The sequence below is a fragment of the Malania oleifera genome, chromosome 13 (assembly GCF_029873635.1).
Source record: "Malania oleifera isolate guangnan ecotype guangnan chromosome 13, ASM2987363v1, whole genome shotgun sequence".
NCBI lineage: Eukaryota > Viridiplantae > Streptophyta > Magnoliopsida > Santalales > Ximeniaceae > Malania > Malania oleifera.
This window is the reverse complement of record NC_080429.1, coordinates 28264407-28280077: the sequence shown is the minus strand read 5'-3', so window position 1 is coordinate 28280077 and position 15671 is coordinate 28264407. Positions and strand designations below refer to the sequence as shown.

At 39.2% G+C, this 15671-nt stretch overlaps 1 protein-coding gene and 1 non-coding gene across 2 annotated transcripts; both read left to right on the top strand.

Annotated features, from left to right (window-relative positions):
- The first annotated feature begins 1919 nt into the window (after positions 1-1919).
- On the top strand, positions 1920-12527 carry LOC131145772 (uncharacterized). Its single transcript, XM_058094961.1, has 3 exons — positions 1920-2062; positions 11936-12098; positions 12172-12527. The coding sequence occupies exons 1-3, from the start codon at positions 1920-1922 to the stop codon at positions 12328-12330; spliced, it is 465 nt and encodes a 154-aa protein (XP_057950944.1). The 3' UTR covers positions 12331-12527.
- Positions 12528-13724: 1197 nt separating this feature from the next.
- Positions 13725-13920, top strand: LOC131147061 (U2 spliceosomal RNA). The gene has a single exon (XR_009134591.1). It is a non-coding gene; the product is annotated as a U2 spliceosomal RNA (small nuclear RNA).
- The last annotated feature ends 1751 nt before the right edge of the window (positions 13921-15671 follow it).

Here is a 15671-nt window from a genome sequence, read left to right as displayed (position 1 = left end):
TGAATATAAAGCCTTACCTTGGATTTGGGATGAAATCCAATTTCGTTTTCCTGACGATCCGTTCCGGCAGCCTTGTGAAGAATTTCGCCAGGAGCGTCGTGGTGGTTTCGGTTTGTCGATCCGGCGTAAAACTAGCTCGGAATCGAAGAGAGAGAGAGTTGTAGGAGAGAGAGAGAGAGAAGAGAGAGAGTGAGAGAGAAGAGAGAGCACGCCCACCAAAATCCAAAATTTGATTTCGAAAGCTTCTTAAAGAAGCTTGTGCTAATTTAATAATATATATATATATATATGTATATAATAAACCTTAAGTAAAGTAAAGTAAAGTAAAGCTTCTTTAAGAAGCTTTCATACCTTTTATACACACACACACACACACACACACACATATATATATATATATATATATATATACATGCTTTAATATTTATATATATATATATTTGTTCCTTATCATACTGTTCATTTTACTTATTAATTTAATTAATTAATTTTATTTTATTATTTTATTATTATTATTATTATTATTATTATATTTTTTTTTCCGGTTACTACAGTATCGGGTGTAGCAGTAGGCTGCATAACATGCTAGGGCAGAGGGAAACTATTTGTATGAGTGGGTAGATTTCCCTATTCTTAGGAGCCTTCGCTGGTAAACTTTTGTATGAACTGTGTAAATACGAGATTAATCTATCACTTGAGGGTTTGTTAAGTAAGGTGAGTGCCTTGGTATGCTTCAACTATAACCTTTGGGTTGCCTAATGTATCAGAGCAGAGGGGGTGCTACTTATATGGATGAGTAATCACCTCTATCTTTAGGTAATCTTGTGAGTAAAATACCTTACATGTGTTTGAATAGGATCAAAAAATGATTTCAGAAATTATGTTAATGATTTGCAAATGATGTATAATATGTTATTTACAAACCTCATGTTAGTCACACGTTGTTTTAATATATTGTTTCTTCCCTTACTAAGATGTGTTTCACCCGAATATGAACTTATTTTTTTCAGGACCTCCACGAGATTGAGTTTAGAGAGCTCGAGGTTATTGCAATATTTTTTTTTTGGGTTATAAAAGGGAAAAAGGTATAGTTTTGATGATATTTTTGGGATATATATATATTAAGTTAGGCTTTATGTTATATGTTTTAAGTTTTCTGAGATATGAATGATTGTGAATACTGGATGCGTATATATGAGAATACATGTGATGAATAGTTATTTTGGATTATAGATAGAAATAGTAAACTTTGCTATTATATTTGTGGAAATTATATTTATGTTTTCCGCTGCATACATGATATTAGAATGTAGATTATCAAGTAAATGAATAGATTAATAGCACTCCGGACCCATGTAGAGGGTCGGGGCGTTACATCATCGATATATGTACTCGACGGTGTTGTGGTAAAATAGAGGCTTATTGATGAATTTTTATTTTATTTTTTGGTTATAATGTTAAAATAATACATTTCTAATCTCGAGGTTGTGAATATATTTGATTGTGAAATTACATTATTATACTTGTTTATATGTATGCTTTTAGATTAATGAAGTAACATAAGAATTATGGTTGTGAAAATTATAAGTTATATACAAAATTTTATAGGTAACTCTAAACTTTCAAAAAAGAAAAAAAGAAACCAAAAGATTATTAGCGATCCATGAAAACCTATCACAAATAAGTGATATCAGGAGTTGCGTATATTAGGAGTAGCGATAAGTGACTCATGGAATTTGTCACTAATAGTTAGTATTAGTGATGATTTCCTTCCCTCCAAAAACCAAATTGTTGTTTATCCATCACTAATGGTGACTAATAGTGACAAATTTTGAAAATTGTCTCTAACTAATTATAGTGGCGTGTGTATTAGTGGTCATTTTTTATGAATCAAAAAACATAACTAAAATTTATTAGTAATGATTCAATTCCAGGTAGATACACTCACGGAGTCAGCAGTACCTGTGAATGGTGAGAATTTACTCTATGAGCTAGCGGGGACCGTCGATGATGAGAGTTTACTCTATGAGCTAGCGGGGACTGTGGATGGTGAGAGTTCTCTGTGAGCTAGTAGGGATCGTGGATAATAATAGAGATGTGTCCCGGGGGTTGGGTTGGTCGAACGTCCAACTGATGCACAGAAGCCGTGTCTGCATTTCGGACTTTACCTGATCAGTGAGACCTAGGGGGAGGACGCCGATCCGTAGGTTTGGTGCCACACCAGGGGGTCCGAAAGGCTTGTTGGTGGTTGGAGCTCCTATGTAATAAAAAAAACAAAAACAAAAGGAGGAATGCAAAAGCGACAATACAAAGAAAATGCCAAAAAAAAAAAAAAAAAAAACAACAACACTCTATAGAGAGTTTCCATGGAGTTTACGATTAAAATTCAATATAATTTTGTTTACTACCATTTGTACATTTATATCCTCTTTACCATATACAAGATAATTTTGGGCATTAATAGGATATGTTGCAGTATTCTAAAAAAGTTTATATTCCAATTTTATAGAGCATGGTAAAGATAATGAAGATAATTACTTATCCCAACTTAAGCAGTTCCTTGCCAGATTTATAAAAGAGAAAATTTTCAAATAAATTTTGTCTGAGAATTCACAATTGAAGAACAAGTATTTTCTATCCTCTAAGAAATTATTCCATAGCATATGAGTGGAATATTAGACCTTACCCCACGATTTTAACTTTTCCAAAGTATTCAATCTATTGAAAGCGGCAAGTGTCAAACGGTTTAATTAATTTAACTATTTATTATTTATTTTATTTTTATTTATTTATGTACTTATTTGAGATTATAATTCTATACATACATAAATTGGAATCATTTTTTTTTTGAGTCATATGAGGATAAAACTTCCTATATATTTCTAGGGGAGTATTGTTTATCTACCCCAATGAGTTGTCTATTAATTATTGCAATTGATGTTCAATCCCGATCTAAACCTGATCACGTTGCACTAGCTTATTTTTGGATTTTTCATTTTAGTGTAATTCCAAGTTGAATTAAAAGAATTCTGCTAAAGAACTGTGTCTTCTTTGTCCGAGTTGGAGTGTAAGAAATCATGTTTTTGAAACTTTCAACCCTACTTGAAAGCCTTCTTGGTCATTTACGAGTACAATTGATTATAATGTCACTAACTATGACATCAAACTAAATTCCAAGATCAGAAAAGAGAAGACAATTTTTATTGGTGACAATTTTTTGGGTAATTAATAGTCAAGTTTATTACAATGTTAAAAAAGGTAATAATGTCAATAAAAATATTTTGATTTAACTAGGAAATGTGAAAATAAGTATGAATAAAATGATAAATTATATTATAATTATATGTGAGTTGGAAGTTAAAATTGTAGATTAAAATTGTATGGTTCATACAAAAAAATGTTAAAATTAATAGGACTTGAACGATAGGATTATACTAATACATTGGATCTTTTGCTAAACAAAGCAATACTACAAAGGGGTCAAATTTATAATTTTTATTTTAAATTTAGATTTCATGATTCTTTTTATGGAAAATGAACATATATATATATATATATATATATATTTAATTTCGTGAAAATATATTCATGCTATACTTGCAGTATCTAGGTTTATGGGCAAAACCATTTCATGTGAAGATCCTACTATTATTAACCTTTGGTTTTCTTCCTATAGTGCTCTATTTTGCATCTCAATTTATAGGCGAGAAAAATTATTTATCAAATATCAATGTAACCATTACCAAATAAATTTTTTATCTATTTTTTTAAAATTTCAAATGAGTACATGTGTGTGTATATATATAAAATATATATATATATATATATATATTATTTCTTTGCTCCTATTTGCTTTGAAATTTCTTTGAAATTTGATATTAACAACTGAAATTATATATATGTGTGTGTGTGTGCGCGCGCGCGTCTGTGTAACGAGTAGTCTTCATGCAACTTCATGCAACATACTATGTTTTCCTTGTAATTGTAGTGTTGGTTCATATGTGAGTTGGATCTTTTCTGTGTTGCCACATGAAGGGCATCATAATTAACAAGCGATGGAAAAATCAAATGAAATGGTTTTCAACTATCCATGCCTCTTTTATTAACAAAAACAAGGTTAAATTTTCTGATTTTGAGGCTGCTACTATTTTATCGTGAAATGGTGGTACTGTTGCAAGACTTTATTTATGCTAATAGTGTTAGAGCTGGAGCTAGAAGACAGCCAGGAGCTGGAGCTCAGTTGGAGACGCGAACCATTCATGGAGCTGAGTTGGAAAACGCATTGAAATTAGTGCAATTTTGTTGGGAGAGATATCAATAAACAACTACAGCGGAATAATTCTTCTCTCTATATGTAAGCAAATATAGCGTATCTCTGTTAAGAACTTGTGAGCATCTAGATCAAAGTGACACCAAAGATTTAACGTAGTTTGGTCAATAACGACCTACGTCCACGGAACACACACCAAGTATTCACTGTCTCGCAGTATAATATTACAATTTTCTCTCTCTCTCTCTCTCTCTCTCTCTCTCTCTCTCTCTCTCTTCCTCTCAGCTCTCTCTCTGAGCTTCTCACGCTTCTCTCTGCACTCTCTCTGTGTTGTAGTATCTTACATCTTCCACAGCCCTCTATTTATAGGGCTTGGATTAAATTACAATTAAGATAAAAATTAATCAAGAATGAGAGTTACAATGGGGAGGATAATGGAGAAATAAATTGCACTTAATTTCAACGCGCTTTTCTAACTCATCTCCATGAATGATACGCGTCTCCAACTCATCTCCTAGCTGTCTTCTGGCTCCATCTTTAACAATCTCCCACTTGGAGACAGAGACGCCTCCTCAACCAGAGTATCATGAATAAATGATGTGCTCATAATATGTGTCTTCAAGCATGAAGACCAATTGAAGTTGAACACAACTTCAATTTCTTTGTAGTCACCATCTTCCTGTCTGCTTGATTCCTGGGGACTAATCTGATTGCTGTCATCTTCACAACTGGTGCAAAAATGCCGGTGTAGTCAATCCCTTCCTTCTGCTCAAAGCCTTTGACTACCAACTGAGACTTGTACCTTCTGGAGCCGTCATGCTCCTCTTCAATTCTGTACACCCACTTTTTGTGAAAGCCTTTGGGTAACTTCCACGTTCAGTTGGAGGTGAGGGATTTCATCTCATCCTTCATCGTAAGCTCCTACTTGCTCGTATCTGCCACTTGGCATGCTTTATCATAGCATTCGGACTCTCCTCCATCTGTAGGAAGTAAGTAATCAATATACCTTCTGTTTGGTATATGGGATCGAGTAGATCTCCTAAGCTCCGGAGCTGGAGTAAGAGATGGTGGTGTGACGATCTGCTCCACTAGTTCCTCTACCTAAGGATTCTCGGTATTCTGCTGATGTGTCTGGACCAGTTCTAGTCCCTTCTTCTTTAGGGCGCGAGTGTTTATCTGGAAACTAACCCTCTTCTGTTTCCTGACTATACAATCCTCACACATGTCAATCTGCACTGACTGTAGACCACTCAATTTTTCCTTTGAGTGCATCACCCTGAGTCCATTCTCACTCATGTGACCAAGTCGTTGGTTCCAGATGTTGCTAGCATCATTTCCTGCAGCAACTGAAATAGACATGGAGGCATTGGAGGTTAGAAAAAGTGTTCCGCTTTTCTTATCTCACGCAATCATTAGTACACCCTTTGAAACTTTCCATTCATTGCTAATGAATTTCGTTGTCTATCCCTCATCTGTCAGCTGACCAACTGAGATCAATTTCTTTCTTAGGTCTGGAATATACCTGACATCCTTCAGCTTCCATACTTACCCGTTTATATTGATTTTCATAACTCCCTTACCGGTTACGTCGAAAGGTTGATCATTGCCAAGGTACACCTTACCAAAATTACCTGGTGTGTACTCCTCTAGGCAATCTCTGCAGCATGTGGCATGAAATGAGGCTCCAGAGTCTAAGACCCAAGACTCCTGCTTGCTTTCCAAAGAGTAGATCAACATCTCATCATTCTCGGAAGCAATATTTGCTTCTGTCTTTACCCCCTTCTCGAATTATTTTTTCTGACTCCTGCATTGGTTCTTGTAATGACTAGTCTTTCCACAATTCTAGCACTCAATAACTTTAGTGCTCTAGGAACCTGTGTCCTGAGTACCTCTGGGATTTCTAGATTTAGACCGTCTGGGCCTAGATCTGCTGCGATTGTTTGATCGTCCATGCCTGTTTCCTCTGCTTCGACTCTCTATGTTCAAGGTTGAACTCGAATTGGAGCTATGGTTCGGCTGCATTCTTATTTCTTCCGTCAAAATCATGCTGACGACCTCATCGTATATAAGTTTCGATTTTCCTGCGGAGCTACTGATGGCAGTGACAACACCATTCCAATTTTCAGGAAACTGACTGAGAATCAGTAGAGCCCGAATCTCATTATCAAACGTTATCCTGACTAAGGTGAGTTGATTAGACAACTCATTGAAGTTATTCAAATGCCTGCTGAAGCTCTCACCTGCAGACATGTTCATCGTAAATAGTCTTTTCATAAGATGTACCTTGTTTTCGGCTAAAGGCTGCTCATACATATTAGAGAGCGCATCCATCAGAGACTTGGTGGATGTTATATGCTTGATATTGAATGCCACAGATTTCGACAACGTCATTCTGATGGCTTCGAGGGCTTTTTGATCAAGCAACTCTCACTCGTCCTCGTCTGTGGATGTTGGCTTACCCTTCAACGGTAAGTGTAATTTCTTTCCAAACAAATAATCTTCTATCTGCATCTTCCAAAAACCAAAATTGTTCTCGTTGAACATTTCGATTTTTGAGCTCTTTTCATTTGACATCTTGATTCGCTAATCTAGAGATGGAATTAGTTCAAATCGATAGTGTGGTTGGATTTGGAATGATCGAAAACCTTAGAAATGGTTCAAGTTGCTGGAAAAACGGACCCAAAACGACTTTGAAAAGCTCAGTCAAAGTTTCAGTCAACCTAATCAAACTTGTTGACGTGGCAGGCTGACGTGGCACCTGCTGACGTGGTGCTGCCGTGGCAATACTGACGTGACAGGGTTGACGTGGCTGAGGTGGGGCCCACTGGATGCCGTGGTAGTGGGGTCTTGCTGACGTGGTACCTCCAGCTGACGTGGCAGAGCTTGTGTGGCCGGTTATGAAATGGCGGGTCGGATCCGGGTCGTGAAGCCGGATCTCGGGTTAACTCGGGTATGAGTCACCTTCTGGGTCAGGTCTGAGAGTGAATCGAGTCAGGTTGAGACCTAACGAGTGAAGAAGACGCGTGCGGCGTGTTGCCGGCGCGTGGAAAGGCATCTTGCTCTGGCAAGACACGTGTGGGTGCGTAAGCGTTCGTCTGAGCTCCTTTGGAGCTCCGGATGGCATGCTTCTCTTCGTCTCGGCGAGTTGAATGCGATGGTGGCCTCAAAACGCAGTTTTGATCTACTGGACAGAGTTCTAAATTTCGGGATCACTTCCAATCTGGCTTTTCTGCTCCAACCGGGCTCTGTTACCACTTGTTAGGAACCTGTGAGCATCCAAATCAAAGTGACACCAAAGATTTAACGTGGTTCGGTCAATAACGACCTACGTCCACGGAACACACACCAAGTATTCACTATCCCGTCGGAAAATATTACAACTCTCTCTCTCTCTCTCTCTCTCTCTCTCTCTCTATCTTTCTCTCTCTCTCTCTCTCTCTCTCTCTCTCTCTCTCTCTTTCTCTCTCTCTCTCTCTCTCTCTCTCTCTCTCTCTCTCTCTCTCTTCCTCTCAACTCTCTCTCTGAGCTTCTCATGCTTCTCTCTGCACTCTCTTTGTGCTGTAGTATCTTACATCTTCCACAACCCTCTATTTATAGGGCTTGGATTAAATTACAATTAAGATAAAAATTAATCAAGAATGAGAGTTACAATGGGGAGGATAATGAAGAGATAAATTGCACTTAATTTCAATGCATTTTTCCAACTCATCTCCATGAATGATGCACGTCTCCAACTCCGCTCCTGGCTGTCTTTTGGCTCCATCTCTAACAATCTCTACTTTTATACGTGCTGAAAATAATAAGAGAAATAATCAATCACACCAAGCCACAAGAACACAAGTAATTTTTTACGTGGAAAAATTCTCCAGTGTGAGAAAGAAAAACCACGGGACCTAGTCCGGTTAAAATCTCCACTATCAATCAAATAATGGGTACACAAAGTCTTCTCTAATCGTAATCAGAGGATACAAATATCTCTCATCAAGATATCAACAATCTTGGCAAATACAAAGAAAATTGGAGAGAATATACCAAATTCGCGGTTACTGTTCACAGAAAAAAACCCCAACTCTCGAGCTCCAAATCTGATCTCCACCGTTCAAATTGTAGCTCCTTGAGTCATGAACCTCTCCTCCAAATTTCAGTTCGATCGGACCACAGATGAAGTAGGATCGAAGTCTTAATGAAATCTGGGTAGCATGAGAAAAATCACGTTTTTCTCTCTATCTTTTGAGAAGTGACGGGTCCTCTCTTCTCTCCTCTCTTTTTTATAACTTCCTTTAGGTTTTCACACTAAAAGGGCTGAACTTTTGGTTTTGAATAAAGCCCACTTGGGCTTTACTCCACATAGAAGGAAATAACCCAACAAATTTATCTCTCCATTAACCTCTTCATTGTAACTTCCATTCATGATTGATTTTATTTTAATTGTGATTTAAATTCCAAGCCCTATAAATAGAGGGTTGTGGAAGATGTAATTGTGTGTGCAGATAGAGTGAGAAACTCTGAGAGAGCAGAGAGGAAGAAGGAGGAAGAGAGAGAGTGAGTGTGTAAGAGTTGTAATTTTTCCGGCGATAGTGAATATTTGGTGTGTGCTCCATGGACACAGGTCAATATTGATCGAACCACATTAAAATTTTGGTGTCACTTTGATCTGGATGCTCACAAGTTCCTAACAAGTGGTATCAGAGTCTGGTTGGAGTAGAAAAGTTAGATCGAAAGTGATCCCGAAATCAGAGCTCTGTCTAGTTGATCAAAATTGCGTTTTGAGGCCACCATCGCATTCAGCTCGCTGAGACGAAGAGGAGGGTGCAACTCGGAGCTCCAACGGAGTTCATACGAAGGCTCAAGCGCCATCACGCGCCCCACCGGAGCAGGACGCTCATGCTCCGGTGACCAGTCCCTCACGCGCTGCATGTGTTGCACGCATCTTTCTCGCCCTATTCGCCTTGACCCGACCCGGAAGGAACCCGCCTGACCCGGAATCTGACTCATACCAGATCAACCCAAGATTCGGTTCCTAACCCGGGTCTGGCCCTCTACCACAGCGCCACGTCAACGCACCACGTCAACTGTGAGTGCCATGTTAGCAGGTGGACCCCACGGCCACGTCAACTGACACGGCATTAGGTGGGACCCATGACTGCCACGTAACCGTGCCACGTCAATGCCACGTCAGCAGAGTTGACCAATTTTGACTAGGTTTGACCAAACTTTGACTGAGCTTTTCGGAGTTGTTTTGGGTCCGTTTTTCAAGCGACTTGAACCATTTTTAGGGTTTTCGATCATTTCAAATCCAATCACGCTATCTATTTAAGCTAATTCCATCTCTAGATTAGTGAATCGAGATGTCGAATGAAAAGAGCTCAAAAATCGAAATGTTCAATGGAAACAATTTCGGTTTTTGGAAGATGCAGATTGAAGATTATTTGTTTGGAAAGGAATTGCACTTACTATTGAAGGGTAAGCCAACATCCATGAACGAGGACGAGTGGGAGTTGCTTGATCGAAAAGCCCTTGGAGCCATCAAAATGACGTTGTCGAAATCTGTGGCGTTCAATATCAAGCATATAACGTCCACCAAGTCTCTAATGGATGCGTTTTCTAATATGTATGAGCAGTCTTCAGCCGCAAATAAGGTACATCTCATGAAAAGACTATTTACGATGAACATGTCTATAGGTGAGAGTTTCAGCAGGCATTTGAATAACTTCAATGAGTTGTCTGATCAACTTGCCTCAGTTGGGATAACGTTTGATAATGATATTCGGGCCCTACTGTTTCTCAGTCAGTTGCTTGAAAGTTGGAATGATGTAGTCACTGCCATCAGTAGCTCCGCAGGAAAATCGAAACATATATATGATGAGGTCGTCAGCATGATTTTGACGGAAGAAATAAGAATGTAGCCGAACCATAGCTCCAATTCGAGTTCAACCTTGAACATAGAGAGTCGAGGCAGAGGAAACAGGCATGGACGATCAAACAACAGCGTAGATCTAGGCCCAGACGGTCTAAATCTGGAAATCCTAGAGGTACTCAGGACACAGGTTCCTAGAGCACTAAAGTTATTAAGTGCTGGAACTGTGGAAAGACTGGTCATTACAAGAACCACTGCAGGAGTCAGAAGAAAGAATTTGAGACGAGGGCAAAGACAGAAGCAAATATTGCTTTCGAGAATGATGAGATGTTGATCTGCTCTTTGGAAAGCAAGCAGTAGTCTTGGGTCTTAGACTTCGGAGCCTCATTTCATGCCACATGCTGCAAAGATTGTTTAAAGGAGTACATACCAGATAATTTTGGTAAGGTGTACCTTGGTAGTGATCAACCTTGCGACGTAACCGGCAAGGGAGTTGTGAAGATCAATATAAACGGGTCAGTATGGAAGCTGAAGGATGTTAGGTATATTCCAGACCTGAGAAAGAATTTGATCTCAGTTGGTCAGCTGGCAAATGAGGGATATATGATGAAATTCATTAGCGATGAATGGAAAGTTTCAAAGGGTGTACTAATGATTGCGCGAGGTAAGAAAATCGGAACATTTTTTCTAACCTCCAATGCCTCCATGTCTATTTCAGTACAGATTGACATGTGTGATGATTGTATAGTCGGGAAACAGAAGAGAGTTAGTTTCCAGATAAACACCCATGCCCCAAAGAAGAAGGGACTAGAACTGGTCCACTCAGAATGTATCGGGACATATCAGTAGAATACTGAGAATCCTCAGGTGGAGGAACCAGTGGAGCAGATCGTCGCACCACCGTCTCCTACTCCAGCTCTGGAGTTTAGGAGATCTACTCGGTCTCATGTACCAAACAGAAGGTATATTGATTATTTACTTCCAACAGATGGAGGAGAGCCCAAATGCCATGATGAAGCATGTTAGGTGCCAGATATAAGCAAGTGAGAGCTTGCAATGAAGGATGAGATGAAGTCCCTCACCTTCAACAGAACGTAGAAGTTGCCCAAAGGCCTTCACAACAAGTGGGTGTACAGAATTGAAGAGGAGCATGACAGCTCCACGGTTGGTAGTCAAAGGCTTTGAGCAGAAGGAAGGGATTGACTACACCGGCATCTTTACACCAGTTGTGAAACTGACAACCATCAGATTAGTCCGCATAAATCGAGCAGACAGGAAGGTGGCGACTACAGAGAAACTGAAGATGTGTTTAACTTCAGTTGGTCTTCATACTTGAAGACATATGTTTTGAGCACATCATTTATTCATGATACTGGTTGAGGAAGCGTCTTTGTCTCTAAGTGGGAGATTGTTAGAGTTGGAGTCAGAAGACAGTCAGGAGCTAGAGCTGAGTTGGAGACGCGGACCATTCATGGAGCTGAGTTAGAAAACAAGTTGAAATTAGTGCAATTTATCTCTCCATTAACCTCTCCGTTGTAACTTCCATTCATGATTGATTTTATTTTAATTGTGATTTAAATTCCAAGCCCTATAAATAGAGGGTTGTGGAAGATGTAATTGTGTGTGCAGATAGAGTGAGAAGCTCAGAGAGAGCAGAGAGGAAGAAGGGAGGAAGAGAGAGAGTGAGTGTGTGAGAGTTGTAATTTTTCCAGCGATAGTGAATATTTGGTGTGTGCTCTGTGGACGTAAATCGATATTGACTGAACCATGTTAAAATTTTGGTGTCACTTTGATCTGGATGCTCACAGGTTCCTAACAGATAGTCGACAGAACCGCCAAATGGAGAACAATGGGAAACTGCAGAAGTTGCAGCCCCAGTGGTTTAACTACCCTAGGGTTCAAGTCTGTCTTCACTTTGTGACGCTGATCCAGCCTCTAATTCTGTTAAACGGATTAATGTTTTCTAGCGCGGTAACGAGTTTTGAGTTCCTGTAATAGACTTAGTTGATGTATTCCCAAACTAATGGAAAATCAATGGGAGCAGGTGCGTGATCTTACTGGTCTGGAGCGGGTGGGCGAGAGGGATTCTGAGATCGGAATGCTGCTGAGGCGTGAGCTGTACAGCAGAAGAAGAGCCCTAGTGAAGGGTGAAAAACAGATTCAGCTTCTAATAAGAAAGTTAATAATGTCTTCTTTACAATAATGATATCTGCGGCTGAAGCTGGGAACTGACTGGAGTTTTTTAACTGAAAACTGTTTTTCGTTTTTCTTGCGTACGTTAAATAAACAAATGATTGGTATATATATCTCGTTCAAACGGAGAGCATAAGGGACATATGATGCATCATTAGTTTTGTGGAGTGTGCACTCGATTGGAATAAAATTCATAATTGATCAATTTCCAGAAGAACAGTTTAATATTGGGTAATGGCAGATGCATGGATTTTTCAATCAGAAGAACAGACGACACGAGGGGCACGATGCGTCCAATTCTCAGATGAGCTTACTGGCCGATTTGAGATTATTATTCTGGGGTCACTTGGAATTATGGTTTGAAAAGTCTCGTTTCTATAAATGGATTTAGTAAAATGTCCACCTCCACTACTTCCAAATCCATAAACGGCATAGATTTAATGAAAAAAAAAAACATGTCTTCCCTAGCCTTCTTGAGAAGGTTTGTTGATTAAAGTTCATGAGAATGAAATGCCTTTGGAGTTTCCATCCCTAGGATGCTGGCGAATATGTTCGGAAAAATGTAGGGGGGAATTTTTGCATAAGTTGGCCCAATTAAAGACTGTAATGGAGGAGGTTTCAGTAGCCAGAATCCCGAAATCTGATATGTTTCATGAGTGAAGGCCATCGTTAAAACTGACAATAAAATACGCGAATTCCATCCCAGACCTCCTGCCCCTGATGAAGTTGGTGCACATACTGCATAACATACATACATACAAAGTTTTCCTTTTCTCCTCTGGAATTTCTGGATCCCCCACCAGATGGAACAGAAGTTGCTACATAAATATTAGGATCACTCAGCGTCACCATCATCATCATCGACTGCCCTTTGGAAGTTTGAAATCAACAGAAAAACAGAATAAGGCTATAATTTGTAATTTGAAAGCAATGCAATGCGGCTCCGGAGTTGAGGGCAGCAGCGCAGCAGCCGCCCATATATGCGAGAGATATCCCCAACATGCACGGAGGCTGGAGCTCAGGATCAAGAGTATCCTTTCTACATCGTCAACGCAGTAGCTTTCTCAGGCGCTAGCTGGCTGCTGCTCTTACGTTACAAAGCCCAAAACATTCTTCGTCTTCTTCCTCTGGCAGCGGCTGGTATATATGCTTACTGAATCTGTGTTTGACGGAGCCGGAGGCAAGTGTAGGAGATAGAGAGAGAGCTCATTCTCCAACTCCTTCTCCTTCTCCTTCTCCTTCTTCTGGCGGTGGTTGATATGTATGCCTACTGAATCTGTGTTTGACGGAGCCGGAGTTGAGCGTAAGAGATCGGAGCTGCTTTTACGTCCCACATTGGGAGCGCAACAGATGGGAAGAAGCGTAGCTCTCAGATAAAACGGAATGCGGATTCGTTGGCAAAGCATACCTTTCTCGGCCTTTTGGCTAAGATCAAGTGTAGTATCTGTTCTTATCAGTTTAATATCTGATACGTGGGCTACTAGTCCACATGATATTAAATTAATTTTTTAAAGGGGAGAGTCTATCACAGTAGCTTGCTATTGAGGCTCTCTTGCGTCGCCTTAGCGCTGCACTGCAGCTTTGGCCTGGCGCGCCCCACCAATGCTAGGCTAAACTTATAATTTCTTCCTCCCAAGGAAAATGGATGCCATCTCTTTTAAATAAATTACGTGAGAAGTCAGAGAATCCTTCAATGCCAGGACGTCTCTATTCTCATCTTTTTATTAGAATAGAGATGGACCACTTGGCCTTTTTAAGAAGGAAAATATGAAATTAATTACTTTGTCTTGTTTTCATCTAATCGCTAAGGTTTAGAAAACAAATCCCTCTATTTCAATTTTTAATTTTCCATTTTCATGTCTCTATTTTTCCAATCATAATTCTTTTCGCCATATTTGTGTTGTAATCTATAGAAGCATCCTCAGCGACGGACCAGGGGCCCAAGTATTTTTTTTTTTTATCTTTTCTTTTCATTCTTGACTTCCCATTATCATGATTACTTTCTTTCTCAAGCCGTGATGTTAATACAAGTTATTTAAGAAACTATAGGGTTTGATTTTTCACAAATCATTGGGAATTGAGTGCTTGAAGGTGCATTTACATATGCAAAATTAATTATAATAGCTAATTGTCAAATTAGGTACTTGTGTAGAAGCCGAAGTACAGAAGTTTTGTTCGTAAAAATATGTACATATATAGATGGATGTGTCGCGACATCCCGGAAGCAAGGGTGCCTTGGGTGGGTGAATAAAAAATAGATTAAATTCTTTGCTTGCAAAATAGTTTTATTCTTCATTTCTAATTTTAAAATGATATCTTATTTTTAAATTTTACATATTTGAATAAAAAAATTAAAAAATATTTTAAAAATATTTTCCATGTATGACTTCTTAGTTTTCATCTGGGAGCACGAAATTTAGTTTCTTTACTTCAGTTTGTGTAAATTATATAAAAATTCATACAAATTTAATCGATTCATAAAAGTCTATTGTAAATATACCCTCGTACAAATTTTCAAAAAGATTACAAAAAATATAAATATTTTAAAATATAAACATTGAAAACTAAAAAGCTATTTGTATTTTCACCAATTGGTTCACAAAAAACCTTTTACAAGAGGAAGATGAATTACAAAATGAAGTTCCTCAAATGAGCTGATATCAAGTACAAAACAATCCTCGCACTATTCTCTCAAGTAAGTGAATCAAACAAGATGTGGGAGATCGGGCAGAGTGTTAGGAGACGCAAACGCTCTCCTATGTCTGCAGGGTGCACCATTGAGAGGTTCACACGCATGCACCTTCCGACGTTCTCAGGAGGACATGATCCGATGATAGCAGAGGACTGGGTCGAGAAGACCGAGAGAATCTTGGAGGTCTTACATTGCATAGATAGGCAGAGAGTCCTCTATGCTACCTTCCAGCTGTCTGGGGAGGCAGGGCAATGGTGGACTATGGTGAGTCTGCTGGAGAAGCAGAGAGTTGGTCCTGTGGAGACGACCTGGAGTTGTTTCAAGGAGGTGTTCTTTGAAAGATATTTCCCGGCTTCCACTCGTGATGCTAAAGCGGATGAGTTTTCTACTCAAACTCAGGGGAATATGACGGTGCATGGGCATGCTGCTCAGTATATAGAGCTATCCCGTTTTGCGCCGTGTTTGATCTCAAACGAGTACAAGAAGACTCGAAGGTTTGAGAAGGGCCTGAGGAAGGACATCCGCAGATTAGTGGGTATGCTTCAAATTCGTGAATTTTCAATTTTGGTGGATAAGGCCATTGTGATCAAGACCGGTATTCGAGAGGATGAGGTGGATCAGGAGCCCAAGAAGAGGCCAACACCTTCTAGTTCTCAGTT